Source organism: Danio aesculapii, chromosome 24 (assembly GCF_903798145.1).
Source record: "Danio aesculapii chromosome 24, fDanAes4.1, whole genome shotgun sequence".
NCBI classification, from domain to species: Eukaryota; Metazoa; Chordata; class Actinopteri; order Cypriniformes; family Danionidae; genus Danio; species Danio aesculapii.
This window is the reverse complement of record NC_079458.1, coordinates 39,088,631-39,105,748: the sequence shown is the minus strand read 5'-3', so window position 1 is coordinate 39,105,748 and position 17,118 is coordinate 39,088,631. Positions and strand designations below refer to the sequence as shown.

Here is a 17,118-nt window from a genome sequence, read left to right as displayed (position 1 = left end):
AGCAACTTTTTTTTTTTTTTTTACCAGAAATGACACAGGCTTCTTCCAAAAGACAATATGATGATGTACAAGAAACATTATAGTGGAAAAAAGAGCTCTTAGCTTTTATTTATGTTTGAACAAAACTTTAAGTCAGAATTTACGACGGGTATAAATATTTCAGGCTTGACTGTTTCAGTCCATAAAGACTTTTTTTTTTACAAATTTTAATTGAATCGAAAATTACTTTTGTACATTTTATCTTTGATGCAGACACATAAATGGCATCTATCTGCAATTTAACTCTTAATTTCACTTCATCATGACATGTTTCAAAGTGGCCCAGCTTACCCCACTCTCCTCATTCATTGACTGTAGAACTGTCAGTTTTTCTCTTCCGGATTTCTCCACGAACTAACTCTTCTGGACGTGTCAGTCAGGCAAATCTCAAGGTCTTCTGAGGTTACTCAATCTCTCCAATTGATTTCCTCCAGGCAGAAAACAGCAGTGAACTTCTCTTCAACTGTCTCTGGACTCAGTCAACATAAAAATACACGTTTCATAAGGAGCAAAGCAGTTATTAAGGAATGAGGTTTTATCATGGTGCGGCGTGTGTGTGTGAACCGATCTGGTTACAGCACACGGGGCCGTCATTTTCACAAGGACTCAAGGCCATAACAATGGCAAAGATCCTGGAGACTCGAGCCAGGAAAGAACAACTGTAGTGAAGCACATTACAGTGGAATAGACGATTCAAATGAACTGAATCTTCTCACGTGACTCCCCCAATTACTGAGCTCAACAGGAGACTCGCTGCTCCCTGCAACATCTGTTTAAGCTCCACCGCTTGGCTCTTCGCTCATTTGGGTGCATTTGAAGGTCCACGGGGCCCGGAAACATCCTTTTACTTGTAAACATTTGGTGGAAAACTCTGCTGTGAGACGGCAACACCGAGGACGGTAATTATCTGTTATTGTGTGCAGCTGCTTTACTCCGACATGTCCATATCCAGTCGAAAATCAGCCAGAGATATATTGCAGGAAAAACTAAAGGCCATCGTTCAATCCTCTGGGTCACACTATGTTTTTGTTTTTTTGCTGTCCTTGAGGCATTGCATTTATTTCCATTCATAAAATTCATAGAGTGTTTGTGGTTTCTTGCCACTCTTCACAAATACAATAGAGGTTGGTGTCCCGTGACTATTTCAGTAACAAAGGCACACATCACATGCTTTCTGTTAAAATAATTATCTGTTAAATACACAATGAACCCAACAGGAAAAATAACTATTTCTAAGCACAATGCTGACAGGATCTGATGTATTTATTATCAAATTGTTGTGTGTTTGAGACACTATTGTAGTTTCTATTAGTAGTCTGTATTATATTTCATTTAAAAATCTTCAGATTGATTTTCGTCATTAAGGAAGAGCACGGTGGCTCAGTCTCCTAACAGTAAAAAAGGTCACTGGTTCGAGCCCCGGCTGGGCCAGTTGGCATTTCTGTGTGGAGTTTGCATGTTCTCCCCATGTTCGCTCCGTGTGCTCGGGTTTCCCCCACAATCCAAACACATGCGCGTTAGGTGAATTGAATAAACAAATTTGCTGTGTGAGTGTAAATGTGTGTTTCCTAGTAGTGGGTTGTGGCTGGAAGATAATCGGTTGTGTAAAACATATGCTGAAATAATCGGTGGTTCATTCCACTGTGTGGCGACCCCTGATGAATGAGGGACTAAGCCGAAGGAAAATGAATGAAATATAATATAAGATTTGCTGGTCGTAATTTAGAGTAAATTTAAAGATTAAATCTTGACCAATACACTGCTAATCCCACAAATACAGTAAGTGCATTTAGAAATATACCATACTGGGTCAAACCTACAAATCTCACACAAATGAGAATGAAATTATCCATCCATCCATCCATCCATTGTCTGAATGGTAAGAATTTGAATAATATTTAAATGTACCTTCAATTTTATTTTTGATTTTGTGAATATATATTTTTTTTCATTAACAAAATTCATAGTAGTTTAAAAAATAGTAGTGAAAAGAACTTGGGCAAAAATGCCCCAGAATATAAATTTGCCCACTGGTGCCTATCCATTGTACACATATATACATATACACAGTGCTCAGCATAATTGAGTACACCCCATTTAGAAAATGAATATTTAACTCCATTTTTTAGTGAATATAGGCAGTGTATTTTGGTGTATTTGAACAAAACAGATTTATTAAAAAGATATATTTATTAAAATTATATGTTAGTCAACAAATATATTTAGAAATTGAAATATTATACAATTAAATTCAAGCTAAATATTGCAAAAATAAATTACAACCTACATAATTAAAAACTAAATTTTACACATTTTTTTGCTTCTCTTGACTCTTCCTTTTTAAAAAAAAATTTATTTAATATTTTTCTGTAACATTTTAAATTGGGTGTACTAGTTTTTTGAAGTTTTGAGGGGTGTACTTATATATGCTGAGCACTGTAGGTATATATTAATTAAATTAAACTAAATGAATAAAATTAAATAATAAAATAATGAAAAATCATGAAAAAATAAAAAAATTATGAAATAAAATGTTTTTAAACTAATATTATGGTAAGGTTTGGACAGAGTAGCTGAAACATGAAATGCACTTTTTTTGAAGTACTCCATTGATCAACACTGATAATCACTACTCAAATATGAACAGCCATAATTAATGATTATAGTCATAACCCTGACATGCAATGCTTTGCTAAATGCTTTAGCAATGCTAAAATTATTATACAATCAATATGCTACTCTATGTAGTAGGTTGTTTATATTGTATAAATGCATATACGAGTCTTTGAACAGCAATAAAGAATTTTAAACCCTTGCAGATGACATTTACTTTGACGGATTGAAGTAATTTGATCAACTTGTAAAGTAATTTGAGGGAGACATTATCTTCACGCCCTAATTAAGATACATAAAAATGCCCCTAAGAATCTATTCCACTGGGGAAAAGATGTAAAATTCAGTTCTGATCCAGATTGTATGGCATATGTTGTATTCCATATGTGGATAATGACTGATAAATGTTGTATCTTGGCATGCAAACAATGCAGATGATGAAGCTACTCAACATGGATTAGCACTCATGTAGTAAAGAAAAAGAGGGCTTCCAAAAAAAAACGTGTTTTAAAGACATTTAGAAAATGATAGCTTGACTTCATATGTCACAACAAGATGGAGATCAGGCCGTTGGGGATTTCATTCAGAGCCCTCCATGGATTGTTGGAAGACACTCAGGTTTAGACTGACTATGCAGTTCAAACAAGATTCAGATAAACAGGGATTCATTGACACATGCACACACTCAAACACAACAATAACATCCAGTTATTCAGTCCGGCTTTGGACGCTCAAAAAAGGAAGAGAGATTCTCCAGGAATTCTGCTCTTTACTTTTTTCATTTGTGTGAATAGTCAGCATTCAACCATGCTCACATCTGGGAAGCATTTGGTCCAACATCTGTGCCTGGCACCTGATACGACAGGAATGACGCTCTGGAAACATCCAATATTAATATTTCACCGTCCCTAATCCAGGTATGTGGTGAAACGGGCGATAACCTGCACATTGTTGCTACATTCAGAGCGAGTCTGACCGCCAGTAGCTCCAGACCAAAACATAACCCGACTGTCATGGATGGGATTTCTGAAAATGAAGTATGAGAAACTAGATACTCCATGCATTGAGGAAACAAGTCGACCAACGTCAAGCAAACGTCACTAGAAACTGGGCCAATAAATCCAATGAAAAATGCTTCAATGGGGAATTTCCTCCACTTGTTTGATGAAAGAGATACAATAGAAGAAGAAAAAGCAATGGCGGAAACACAACAGACTCCCTGAGACGCCTAACACTTTCGCTCTTCGTTTTTCATTCTCGTGTTGGATGAGTGAAAAAATTAAACTGCAGTAATTTCACAAAACCCAAACATCCTTCAAAGGACCAATTGAAGATGAAAATAATGAGAGGCTCAACCAGAAGTTCTCATCCATGCATGCCAGGATAATTTCTTCAATGCTCAATAAGCAGACTTTAAATCACTTTTGGAGGACAAAGATCTGTGTGGTTTATTAGTTTCCATTGATGTAGAACAATGTTTATTTGTGTGTCATAATCAAGTGAGAACTTTATTAGAGTGCCTGTGAGCATTTAAACGTTAGCAGTTGTTGAAAGGGATAGCTCACCCCCGAAAAGGAAGAAAAAAATGGCCTTCATTTACTCCCTTTCATGTTGTTCCAACACTTTCATTTATTTTCTGTAGACATATGAAGCTATTTTTTAGGGATTCGGCAAATTTTCGGCAAATTTTCGACTGCCAAAAATAAAAGAGAGAAGTGATCAAAAACATTGCGTCATGCTTATAAGTGATCTGGTTTTATTCTCCCTCTAGTGCTAGTCACAAAGTTGCGAAGAGGCTTTCACACCAGACATGGAAAACGCTGCGCAATGAAACCTATTCATTTCAATGGCATGCATCACACATCAAAGTGCAAGAAATTTGAAGCGCACAACTGACTAGCATGTGCACATGCTCCGGTCAAACTTTAAAATACTCTGCTCATGAGCCCGAAAACTTATCTATGCATGAACCACACGTTTAACAGAAACGTTGCTAAAATAACACGTAGACAAGACATTACTATGTAGTTCTTGCTCCTGCTGCTGGCAATAGTAAATGATGCTTCGACTAGTTCACTAGTGCAATGACATGTGTTTATTTGTAGGGACGCACCGATATTATTTTTTTTAGAAATGGTCCGATCCCAAAATTTTGAGTATCAACCAATACAGATCTGATCCCGATACTGTGCCTTTTATTTTTTTATCATAATACAGTTTCTATAGTTCTGATGATAAACTCAAATAACGTCTGCTTTAGTAAAATTATCTGACCTAATAAACTAGGCTACATTATTTGAGCATTCATTATGACATTGATATGATCTGTTGTGTTCCAGCTTATGTTTCCGTGTCAATATGAAGATTTTTCTTTGAAATCTGTAATGGGCTCCCACTGTTGACCCTAATCGTTGGTAAAATAGCCAGCCTTTCAGCAAAACCTGATATTTTCCTGCAGGTTTGATGCAGACTAAACTAAACTGTCTAAGGCCAGTGTTACTTAATAAACATTTCCTTGAACAAACTCGCCGTAAAACAAGGTCCGCTTATATGCTTCAGCGCCAAAACACAAACCAATCTGTTGAATAACATTTTAATATGAATAAAATTACAGTGAAATATTCAGTTTCAGAGTAGCCTATATCAGGCTTAATAATTTTCTGTTAATGATCTGCCATATTGCGCACGTCAGCTTCACTTTTAATAATTTCTTTTTTTTTTAATTAATTTACTACTTTGACCACAATGAGCCAGGCTTTACAAACTATTCGCAGCACTGAAAGTATACCCCTTGGAAGAATAAACTCAATAAGAAGGATGGGAGAAGAGAAATTATTGTGAGAATAATTAAGGAAAAATGAAGTGAACATGAATTTACACCTGAATATTATATAATGGCTTCAGAACATTTGGGATATAGGCCTACTCGACAACTTTATAGTGCCTTATAATAGGCTACCCTCATGGCTTTTATTAGCTTTAAATTACACAGAACATAGCACACACGCAGGATCGAATTTGGATCAGTACCAGCAGGCCGATACCAGATCCAGGAAAAATATGCAGTATCGAATCGATATCCGATCCAAGTATCGGGATCGGTGCATGCCTAGTTATTTTACTGATTTGTGGTTTTTTAAATGAGTTTACATTAAAATGAGATACATTTAACACGTTTCACAGAAGTACTTTACATTACTTAATAAAATAATGAGTATTATTACAAAATTTCCGGTTTTGGTTATGGCCCAGAAATGTCGGAAACTGAAAGTCTGTCTACCGATGCTTCAAAACATTTGTAAAGGGATCCAAAAATTCACTTGAATTAAATGATGTGTAAAATGAACACATATAATTTAGTTTTTTTTAATTTAGGTTTCATCCAAAAGTTTGGCAAAAAAGTAGTTTTTAAAATTATTATTATTAGTTAAATTTGATAACTTTTTTTCAATTTGGGTTAAAACAACATATTTTTTGCGTACATGCTTATTGTGTGAGAGCAAATCTCACTGGTTCTTACAGAAGCTCAAGGTGCAGCATGACATGCAAGAATGAACGCCATTGGCTCTCAGGCATCAAGCAAGTATGCGTTCATTTTAGAGAGAAAAACTGAACACTAAGCAAAGATTGCTGATTAACATATTTGGAAACAAGATATTTAAATTAACATGTAGGACAAAGAGGAGTGCTGTGGCTCAGTGGGTCGCCTTACAGCAAGAAGGTCACTGCACTGGTTCAAGCATCTGCTGAGTCAGTTGACATTGCTGTGTGGAGTTTGCATGTTCTCCCCATGTTGGCGTGGGTTTCCACTGGATGCTCCGGTTTCCCCCACAGTCCAAACATGTGCGCTATAGGTGAATCGGGTAAACTAAATGGTGTGTGTGTGTGTGTGAACGAGAGTGTATGGGTGTTTCCCAGTGATGGGTTGCGGCTGGAAAACAGTTGCTCAAAACATACGCTCGGTAAGCTGGCGGTTCATTCTGCTGTGGCAACCACTGATTAATAAAGGGACTAAGCCAAAAAGAAAATGAATGAATGAAAGACATAAAGCACATCCAGGTGGTTATTAAGACAGAATAAAGCCCAACAGATTTACCAGCAGGGTTTAATTCAAAAACACCCACCTGGATGTGCTTTATCCAGCCTATTACACAACTACAAAATGTGAAAATTTGCCATAATAGTAATGGACTAAATTTTAAATGTGGAGTGAACTGTCCCTTTAAATGACATGAAATACAGACATCACGGGACAGTTTTGAAAGGCCAGACCGGACTTGTAGAGGTTACCAGTAGTTCCTACAGAGGAGTCTTGAGTAATGCTAGTGCTGAAAGAGGACACTTGGTGCCATCTCAAACTTCACAAGAGGATGATGACAAGGCAAACAGGAAGGGTTTAAGTTATCCTCCACCAAGAAGGAAGAACTGAATTATAACGTTTCAACGGGCCAAAGTTATGGCTGAAGGTCACTCAGCAGATTTACTGTTTGCTTTCCATCTTTGGTCAAAAGAGAAAACAAAGCCTTTCATCAGTTGATCAGGCCACATGACCCCGCGTTTCCTCTGGAAGCTCTACATGACTTTCATTGACCGCCCTGCCCATCCTCCATCTGCTTTCCTCATATATGTCTTAATATCAGCCACTCCATCTTGCTCTAATACTAACCTCCCCGTGCATCATCTCCTCTGCATCTGGATCTGTGTCCTGTACATGTGCAGCTGTCCCTTCTCCTGAATCATCTCCTTAGTTCACTCTTCACGTCTGTCTGCTAATTTCCTCCATGCCCTTGCAGCTACTGCTGATTTCTCCAGTGAGCGCTCATGTTTTTGGTTTCGCCGTTCAGTCAAGAGGAGCAATGGCTAACAGATTTTGTGCTGTCCTCTGACAGATATGATCTCCAGATGGAATCGTCAGCATCGGCTGTCAAAAGTTCACCAGAATGTAGTCGTGTTGGGCGTTTCTCATCAAACTTCAGAAGATATAGACATGGGATGGCTTATGTTGTCAGATGGGTGTCTAGATACAAGACCAGGTCTGACTAGATTTACAATGAGACATGAAACTGAAAGCTGAGACCATATTAACTAAATTGCCTTTAGATTAAACAGACAGAATTTGCTGTCATTTATGACACAATACTTTACAAATGATGTAACTTTCCAGTTTAATGCTTTGTTTACAACATTTTCCAATAATTTTAGATGCTGTGTGTATGTTTTTCACTCTTCTAAACCATAAAAATACCATAATATGATAGCAGATGTTTAAGAAACATGCTAAGTAAATATACATGTGTTGGAATGTCCGTCTTTGCTTTAGTCTCTATAACCTGCCCACTGCCAGTTCACCCTGTTATATTTAGATATAACATATTTCGGGCTCTATTTTAACAATCTAGGCGTAAAGCCTAAAGCGCAAAAGCATTAAGGGCATGTTCGAATCCACTTTCGCTATAATAAAAATATGGTTTGCATCGCGGCGCATGGTGTAACAGAGCTGTGATTATTCTCTTCATGAGTTCTGGGTGTGTTTTGAGTATAACATGCATTAAACCAATCAGAGTCTTGTCTCCCTTTAAGAGTCAGTTGAGTTGCACTATGGCACATTTGCTATTTACATACTTTGTAAGAGGAAAGACTGAACACTTCACTAGAAAGAAAACAGTTAAACAGAGCATCTGTATGAGAATAAAGAACAGGCCTCCTCCATTTGGCCTGTCTACGTTTTACTTTTACTCATTACTTTACTCCTTTACTTTGGTGGAGTAAGGAAACAGTGGAAACTCACTCCACTGAAGACTCTTTCAGCCTACATGTTTAATTTTGTTTGTTAAGCGCAAAGATTTGTTCTAAACTATTTCTAAATTCAGTAAAGCCTTTCAAATGTTTTGAATTTGGACCATTACCCTTTGAAGGGTAAAGTCCCTTTAAGGCAAGTCATTTCACTCGGCAGCCATGTTTGAAACGCCTCTCTGGCAGTATGCACGAGTATTCTGTCTGAATGGGGAAACATCAAATTTTCCAAAACTGTTTGACAAGCTTACGATTACATTAGATAATTGGAATCACTAATGAAATTAAACAACAGCTGTATCATAAGTTTAATTTCTAAATGTTCGAAGCAAACAAAATTGGCATATTTTCAGGATGCTCAAGCTAATGCACACTCGAAAGGAACGAGATCATGACACCAACCTCATTTATGGCCGTTCTACACATGATCATCCTCTGGATAATGCCTGTCCGATTGCGCTACTCTTCTGAAGTAATTCACAACTTGGTCTCGATGGTGAATCTCCTCCAGAAAAGACGGCGACTCTTTGTTTACAAGTTTGTGGGCGTTTGAATAGTTTCTGCTGTCATGTAATGTGCATTTGACAGGACGGACTGTACCTTGCGTTCATTTTATACAGACTACAAAACCAAATAACTTAACGTTTAACTTCAAGAGCACTTGGTTCATTTAAAAGTAAAGATTTCAAGTTTTATTTGCACGTATTTCTTGTCTGTGAAGCAAGTATTCACTGAGATTCCAGTGTGTTTGTTGCCCACTAAGCTGTTGTAAAAGCACACGACTGGTCCGAGCTTTTCCCCCGGAGAATGGTCAGTCTATAGCGATTGCTGATTGGCTCCTGTACTAGTAGGCGGGACTTCATTCACCATATTGACCATTACACTATTCCTCATTCAAAACTATACGAGTGACACGTCTTTTGTATTCTATAGTCTTTGCCATTACTTACTATGGGAGGTGATGGAGGTCTCTGATTTCATATAAAATATCTTTATTTGTGTTCTGAAGATGAACTATATTCTTAGGTGATTTGGAATTAAATGAGGGTGAGTAATTAATAAAGGATTTAAACATTTTGGGTGAACTAATCCTTTAAGACATAACATTATATAATTAAAAGGAAATAAACTTTCTTATGACTGACCAAATTTACTTAAAACACAAATAACACACTGCTTCATCAAAATGCATCCACCATGAGAGAAGGTTTTGCCACAATAGAACACATCTGAAGTCGTACAGAATCTCAGGATCCAAAGACAAGCAAAATAGCTATAGCCTACACACAGCCATGCCAACAGGATCATCAAATAGCATAGAGTATAAATCAAAACTTCTTAATGCTACTGTATGGCATGTCAAACCCATGAATCAATCTAAATTTGACTTGGATTTGCTACGTTTTGTTTAAAAAGTTCATTTTTTATAATTAAACTTACACACTTACACACTCAAAAATCTCTTACAGGGAGAAAGTGAAAGAGTTCACGAGTTCAACTGAGTTCAAACGATTCCAAAAGTTAAAATTACTCAAAGGCACAAGCTGTACAAGCGTCTGCGAAATGGCAGAGAAGTTCCCTGACAATGAATGACAACATAAAATGTGCAATAACTGCAAATGAGGTCAGGTTGACCTACATGTCAAAAAAGACTTTAGAGAGTAGAGCTGTGGTACAATGATGAGGCAATTACTCATTATACACACTCTCAGATTACTTATAACCTGTGTGTATGAAAAGGATTGTTATAAGAACAGTGACAATAAAGATATCACTCTACTATATTAAGTATTTATGAATTGAAAATTGAACTACTATATTTAAATGAATAATTTAGTGTTTCTTCACCCTTCAACTACAGGTATTATTTTAAAATCACTGCTTGATTTTATTTATAAACTGCTTTTTTAGATTTTATTTATCACAAACTTAGAATTTAATTAAAAAATATTCAAATATTTGTGACAATTATTTGTATGGCGGTTCATTCCTCTGAAATAGAGACTAAGCCACAGGAAAATTAATTAATGAGTTATTTGTATACATTTCAATATAGTTTTATCAGTCAGACACGATATGAATTACTATGAATGAATAAATAACAAAACAAATAAACTAAATACTGAACAAATGTTAAAAAAACACTAAACAAAATACAACATACAAATCTAAACCAAACAAACAAAACTTAAAACTAAAATATAATAATAAAAACAAGTAACAAAGCAGAAATTCATTTTAATCTCTTAAATACATACATATATATATATATATACACATACATATATATATATATATATATATATATATATATATATATATATATATATATATATATATATATATATATATATATATCTTATATACATAGTATATATACTATATATACTATATATATACTATATGTATATATACTTCTTTTATATACTTTGCACCCTGAAAACACGGGTATGCATGTTCTCTTGTTCTCAGGCTTGCTGATTGACAAAATATCAATTATGCAAACACAAACTATAACAAATGCAAACAAATAAATAAATAAATTAATAAATAAATAAATACAGAACAAAAACACAAAAAATACAACAAACAAAATTAAACAAATAAAACTTAAACACAAAGCCAAAAAACAAAAAGTTAAAATAATAAAGAAATAAATAGATAAACAAAAACACGTAACAAAACTAAACTAATGAAACTTAAAACAAATTCAAAAGAAAACAAAACAAAAAATTAAATAATACAGAACAAAAAAAAACATGCAACAATAAATAAATAAATAAATGAATGAACAAATAAATAAATAAAATTCTCTCTCTCTCTCTCTATGTTTTTAATATACTTTACACGGTGAATACATGGTATTGCATGTTCTCCTGTTCTCAGTCTTTTTCACTGCCAAAACGCCAATTATGCAAACACTTACAAAACAAACAGAAAACAAAGCAATGTACAAATGAAATGAAACAAATGAAAAACAAAGCAATGAATGAACGAACGAATGAACGAATGAATGAATAAACAAAGGACAAAAACAAACACAAAACAAAATACAACAAACAAAACTAAACAAAACTTAAAACATAAAGCCAAAAAACAAAACAAAGCCAAAAAGTAAACAAAACAAACAAAAAATAAATAAATAAATAAATAAATACAGAACAAAAACATGTAACAAAACATAAATAAAACAAAATAAACTAACAAAGGTTAAAACAAAGTCTAAGAAAACAAAACAAAAATTAAATAAATACATTACAAAAAAAATGCAACAATAAATAAATAAAATTAAACAAACAAAAGCAAACAAACAAACAAACAAACAAATAAATAAATTAATTAATTAAAATTCTCTCCCTCTAAAGGTCATATTGTATGTTCTTGTATATACTTTGCATCGTAAACACATGGTAGGTATGTTCTGGTATTGTTCTCAGGTTTATTGACTGCCAAAACCTCAAAAGGCCAATTATACAAAACAAACAAAACAAATCAATTAATGAATGAATAAATACATGAATAAATAAATAAATACAAAGAGAAAAACAAAACAAAGCCAAAAATAAATAAATAAATGAGCAAAAACATATAAGAAAACATAAATAAAACTAAACTAAACAAAAGTTAAAACAAAGTCAAAAGAAAAGTAAGCAAAAATTAAATGAAGAAATACAAAACTAAAACCTGCAGCAATAAACAAATAAAGAAACATAATAAATAAACAAATAAATAAATAAAACTCTCTCTCTCTCTAAAGGTCATACTGTATGTTTTTTATATACGTTGCATTGTGAACACATGCTATTGCATGTTCTGGTGTCATTCTCAGCCTTATTTACTGCCAAAACGTCAAAACGTCAATAATGCAACTGCGAATGACTAATCTGTTTTCACATTCTTCGAGGAAAAGTGGTAGTGAAAGGCTAAATATAGCAAACCACAGTGGACAAAAATGAAATATCAATCGCTTAAAATGAACAGAGACAAAAACAACAGCTGCTAATTGTGAATATGGGATGTGGCAGAGAATACTGAGGGGATGGTGAAGTGTGTATGCTTTCTCAGTACCAACATGTGGGAAAAATTAAACAGTGTGTGTGTGTTGGAAACTTCTGCATCTCTGGTGTACAAAATGGGGTTCAAATTCCAGCAGTGTTAAATTCCTTGCTCTGGGGCCTGTACATACGATAGTGTTTCACTTTTGACTTCATTAGCTACTGATGTGGATCAAAGAAATGCTCCTGATGCCTGTTTCAAACTGAGCTGGTTACGCTGATCACTTTTGTCTTGATAATTATAGTGGACGATTGTTTTTCACAACTGCTGTGTCTGTCTGTATGTCCGCCTATTATGTGTATTATACTTATTATGAGTAACTGTGTAGTTTGAGTGAAACACCATTAGTTAAGCTACTGTAGATTGTGGCTTCATAATAGTTGAGCTGTTCAAAACAACAGAACTTTTCTAATTCCACCAAATGTCTGTAGTGTGAAACAAAACATCTTTTATAGACGGAAAAGAAAAGCATTTCAGCTTAGAACATCCCTTTCTTTCATGCATCTGTATTCTTTTACTTCCTAATTATAATTAATTTATTTCAAAGTCACATCTCAGAATAAAATATCAATTTAAGTAAATTGAAAGACACATTTTTTATAAAAAATATATTTATTTTTTAATTGTGAGCGTGTGCAGTTTGTTGAACTTTTTTGTTGCATTTTTGGGACCATTTTAAATGAAAATAATTAAACACACATATATTTATTTTATTTAAAAAATTTATTCATTTATTTCTTTACTGTTTTATGTAACTTTTTGTTAAAATTGTATGTGTGTGTAGAGTTTGTAGAACTTTTTAGTTGTGTTTTTGTGACCATTTTAAATATAAATAAATTTAAAAACGTACATATTTATTAATTGATGTATTTATTTATTTGTTTGTTTATTTATGTAACGTTTTGGTAAAATTGCGTGTGTAGTTTGTACACACAATTTTAACAAAATTATTGTTATTGTTAATAATAATAATAATAATAATAATAATAATAATAATAATAATAATAATAATAATAATAATATTTCTATTAATAATGAAATAAAATAATAAAAATAATAGTAGCGGTATTTGTATTATCTTTGGTAAAATAATAATAATAACAATAATAATAATAATAATAATAATAATAATAATAATAATATCATTTGTATTAATAATGAAAGAAAATTAAAAAATAAAAATAATAGTAGCGGTATCTGTGTTGTCTTTGGTAAAATAATAATAATAATAATAATAATAATAATATCATTTGTATTAATAATGAAAGATAATAAAATAATAAAAATAATAGTAGCGGTCTCTTTATTATCTTTGGTATAATAATATTAATAAAAAAAAAAATAATAATAATAATAACAATAATAATTAAATAAACTGAACAAAATCTAAAATATAAAAAAAAATCTTTTTGCATTAACAATCATGCATTTGTATTTTAATATAATGCAGTAGCAAATGTTGAACTAGATCAATAAATACTGTATAAATGTTGTCTATTATAATTATCAATTTTTTTTTAATTATAATTTTAACAACTTATGATGAGATTGGATAAATATCAATAAAGCAAACCAGTTGTGCTTCAGAAATACACTTCAGACATGTTCAAAATCAGAAAAAGACCTAAACCTGTCTCCTGCATCAAAAACCACAACATTGAATCAGCTAATGAAGGACCTAAAAAAGCATCAGACTGACCTGAGGATTTTCGAACACCTGCTGGATGTTGTTGATGGGTCCACAGGGAACGCCGGAGCCCTCGAAACGCCGCAGCCATTCTCCAGTCGTCTCTTCGATGAACCTGAGGACCACAGAGTTCTGAATCAAATGCTGGAAATATATATCAAAACTGGCCTTGGACACCATAACATCAGCCCAAATGCACATGCACAAGTCACATGTGGCCACTTCACTTCAGGATGACAGCACTGCGAAAACCACCAACACCCTCGGAAAGATTTCACAAATGCCCGCAATAATTACAATATAATCCAGTCTGCCTTTTTTTCTGGGGATATTGTAACATATAAGGTTTCTCACATTGTAAACAGCATGTCTGATTCACTCAGTCAGAATGCGACAGCTGATTTCTGTTCAGATTTGTGTACTGGATTTTTCTTTTTGCTCAACAATCATTCGTTGGCAGAATTGTGTTTTATCAGTGTGTGTATGATCCAAATTAATCAATATTGTCTGTGAAAGAAGGAGAGAGAAAGGGACATTTTTAAAATGCAATTATTTCTGTTGAACGTAAAATAAGATATTTTGAAGAATGTTGAAGAGAACATTTTTAATTTGTTTATTTCTTCCTTTGAACACAAAAGAAGATATTTTGAAGAATGTTGAGAGGGACTTTTTTAATCTGTTTCTTTCTCCTGTTGAACACGAAAAAGATGTTTTGAAGAATGTTGAAAACCTGTAGCCATTGACTTCCATGGTGTTTTTGTTCTACTATGGATGTCAACGACTACTGGTATGAATAATAGTAATATGACTAATAATATAAATAATATGAAATTCCTAATATTTTAGCATTATCAATATTTGTCATACTTTTAACAACTTATGATTAATTAAACGGTGCATTGTAATTTAGGTTGTTGCTTTTTTTTGAACCACTCATTTTTCATTGACCTTTTAACCAACCATCAATTATTTGAAATCTACAGCTACATCTATTACATTCCGATGAATGATAACAAAGCTGTCATTTCCCTAAAGCATGCTGTCCTCACCTCTCGCTCAGGATCTGCAGCAGTTCTCTGCGGTGCTTCACTCTTAACATGTTGCTTCTGTACTTTGGGTTTTCTGCCAAATCATTCCTGCTCACAACCTTGGAAAAACACACACGTTTGAGGACAGAACCATTGCAAAGCCTTTTCCCATCAGTCAAAGCAAATGCATTGGGCTATAAAATATGGCTGTGACTCTAATGTACAAACAAAGCAGGCTTAGATTTATTAATATGGGCTCGATAATAAAAGTTCTCCGCTTACTTTGCACACTTTTACAAATTGCTGGTCGTTTCCCGCTGCCACAACCAGATATCCATCTTTGGTCTTGAAACCCTGAAAGCATAAAGATGCAATAAGTACACAGAAGAGACTGCCAGATAAACTGTGGAGATCATAACGCAAAATGACAACAACCTTTGATCTAATTGCATTTATAACTGCAGTAATTCAGGCAGATCTGCATCTAATGTTCATAAAGGAATGCACATTTTGCAGAATGCTAATCCACAACTTTTTTGAATACATGGTTTGGTATACACAGCTATAAATTGGTGTAAAATTGATGTAAATTGTACATTTTAAATAAGAGAAATCAACAAATTGTCTCAGTTAGTTTATAAAATGTTGTGTTACAAGATGCTACATATAATATCTGTTTGGCTACACAAAAACTAACATTATCTTATTCGTTAATTAATTCATTATTTATTAATTCATTCAACTGTCAACTATTCCAGCATATGTTTTACGCAGCGGATGCCCTCCCAGCTGCAACCCAGTACTGGAAAACACCCATACACTCGGAGGAACCCATGCCAACATGGGGAGAACATGCAAACTCCACACAGAAATGGCAAGAGACCCAGCCGGGACTTGAACCAGTGACCTTCTTGCTGTGAGGTGACAGTGCTAACCACTGAACCACTGTGCTGCCCTATTTAATTACATAATAATAATAATAATATTAATAACAAGTAAAAAGCAAATAAAAAAAAACTAACAAGATAAACATAAGGAAAGTAAAAAGTAAATAAATAAATAAATACAAAATAAATAACAGATTAATATAAATATTGAAACTAAACAATAGATACCAATATTTTTAATTAATAAAACGTGTTATTACAAAATGGTAAATATAATTACTGCTTAATTTTACACCAAACTGGACATGATCTAATTACATAATAATAATAATAATAATAATAATAATAATAATAATAATAATAATATTATGTAAAAACAAACAAAACTAAACAAAAAAAACAACAAAAAACTAGCAAGACAAATATAAGAACCAAAGCAAAAATAAAGCAAAAATAAACAAACAAACAAATAAATGGATAAACGGATGAAATAATAACAACAGATTAATATAAATACTTAAACTAAACAGCAGATATTAACTTATTTTCTCAGTTAATTAATAAAATGTTGATAAAATTGACAAAACAACAAAAAACTAAGACAAACTACAATGATCAAAGTAAACTAAACTAAAAAAGAGAAAGATCTATCCATATTTATAAATAACATCAGATTACCATATACTGACACTAAACAACAGATTTCAATTCGTTTATCAGTTAATTAATAAAATGTTGTACTACAAGATGCTAAATGTAATTACTGTTTAATTACAGTGGTGCAGTGGGTAGCACGATCGCCTCACAGCAAGAATGTTGCCGGTTCAAGCCCCGGCTGGGTCAGTTGGCATTTCTGTGTGGAGTTTGCATGTTCTGCCCGTATTGGCGCGGGTTTCCTCCTGGTGCTCCAGTTTCCCTCACAGTCTAAAGACATGCGTTACAGGTAATTAAATAAGCTAAATTGGGCGTACTGTATGTGTGGGAATGAGTGTGTATGGGTGTTTCCCAGTACTGG

General features: G+C 33.5%; 1 protein-coding gene across 1 annotated transcript in view; it reads right to left on the bottom strand.

Annotated features, from left to right (window-relative positions):
- Positions 1-17,118, bottom strand: part of sugct (succinyl-CoA:glutarate-CoA transferase) — a 207,102-nt gene that overhangs the window by 120,694 nt on the left and 69,290 nt on the right. Inside the window, exons 10-12 of the mRNA XM_056450928.1 lie at positions 15,499-15,570; positions 15,238-15,335; positions 14,201-14,303 (exon numbers count right to left, since the gene is read on the bottom strand). Of these exons, the coding sequence (XP_056306903.1) occupies positions 14,201-14,303; positions 15,238-15,335; positions 15,499-15,570 (273 nt within the window). The remainder of the gene's footprint in view (positions 1-14,200; positions 14,304-15,237; positions 15,336-15,498; positions 15,571-17,118) is intronic.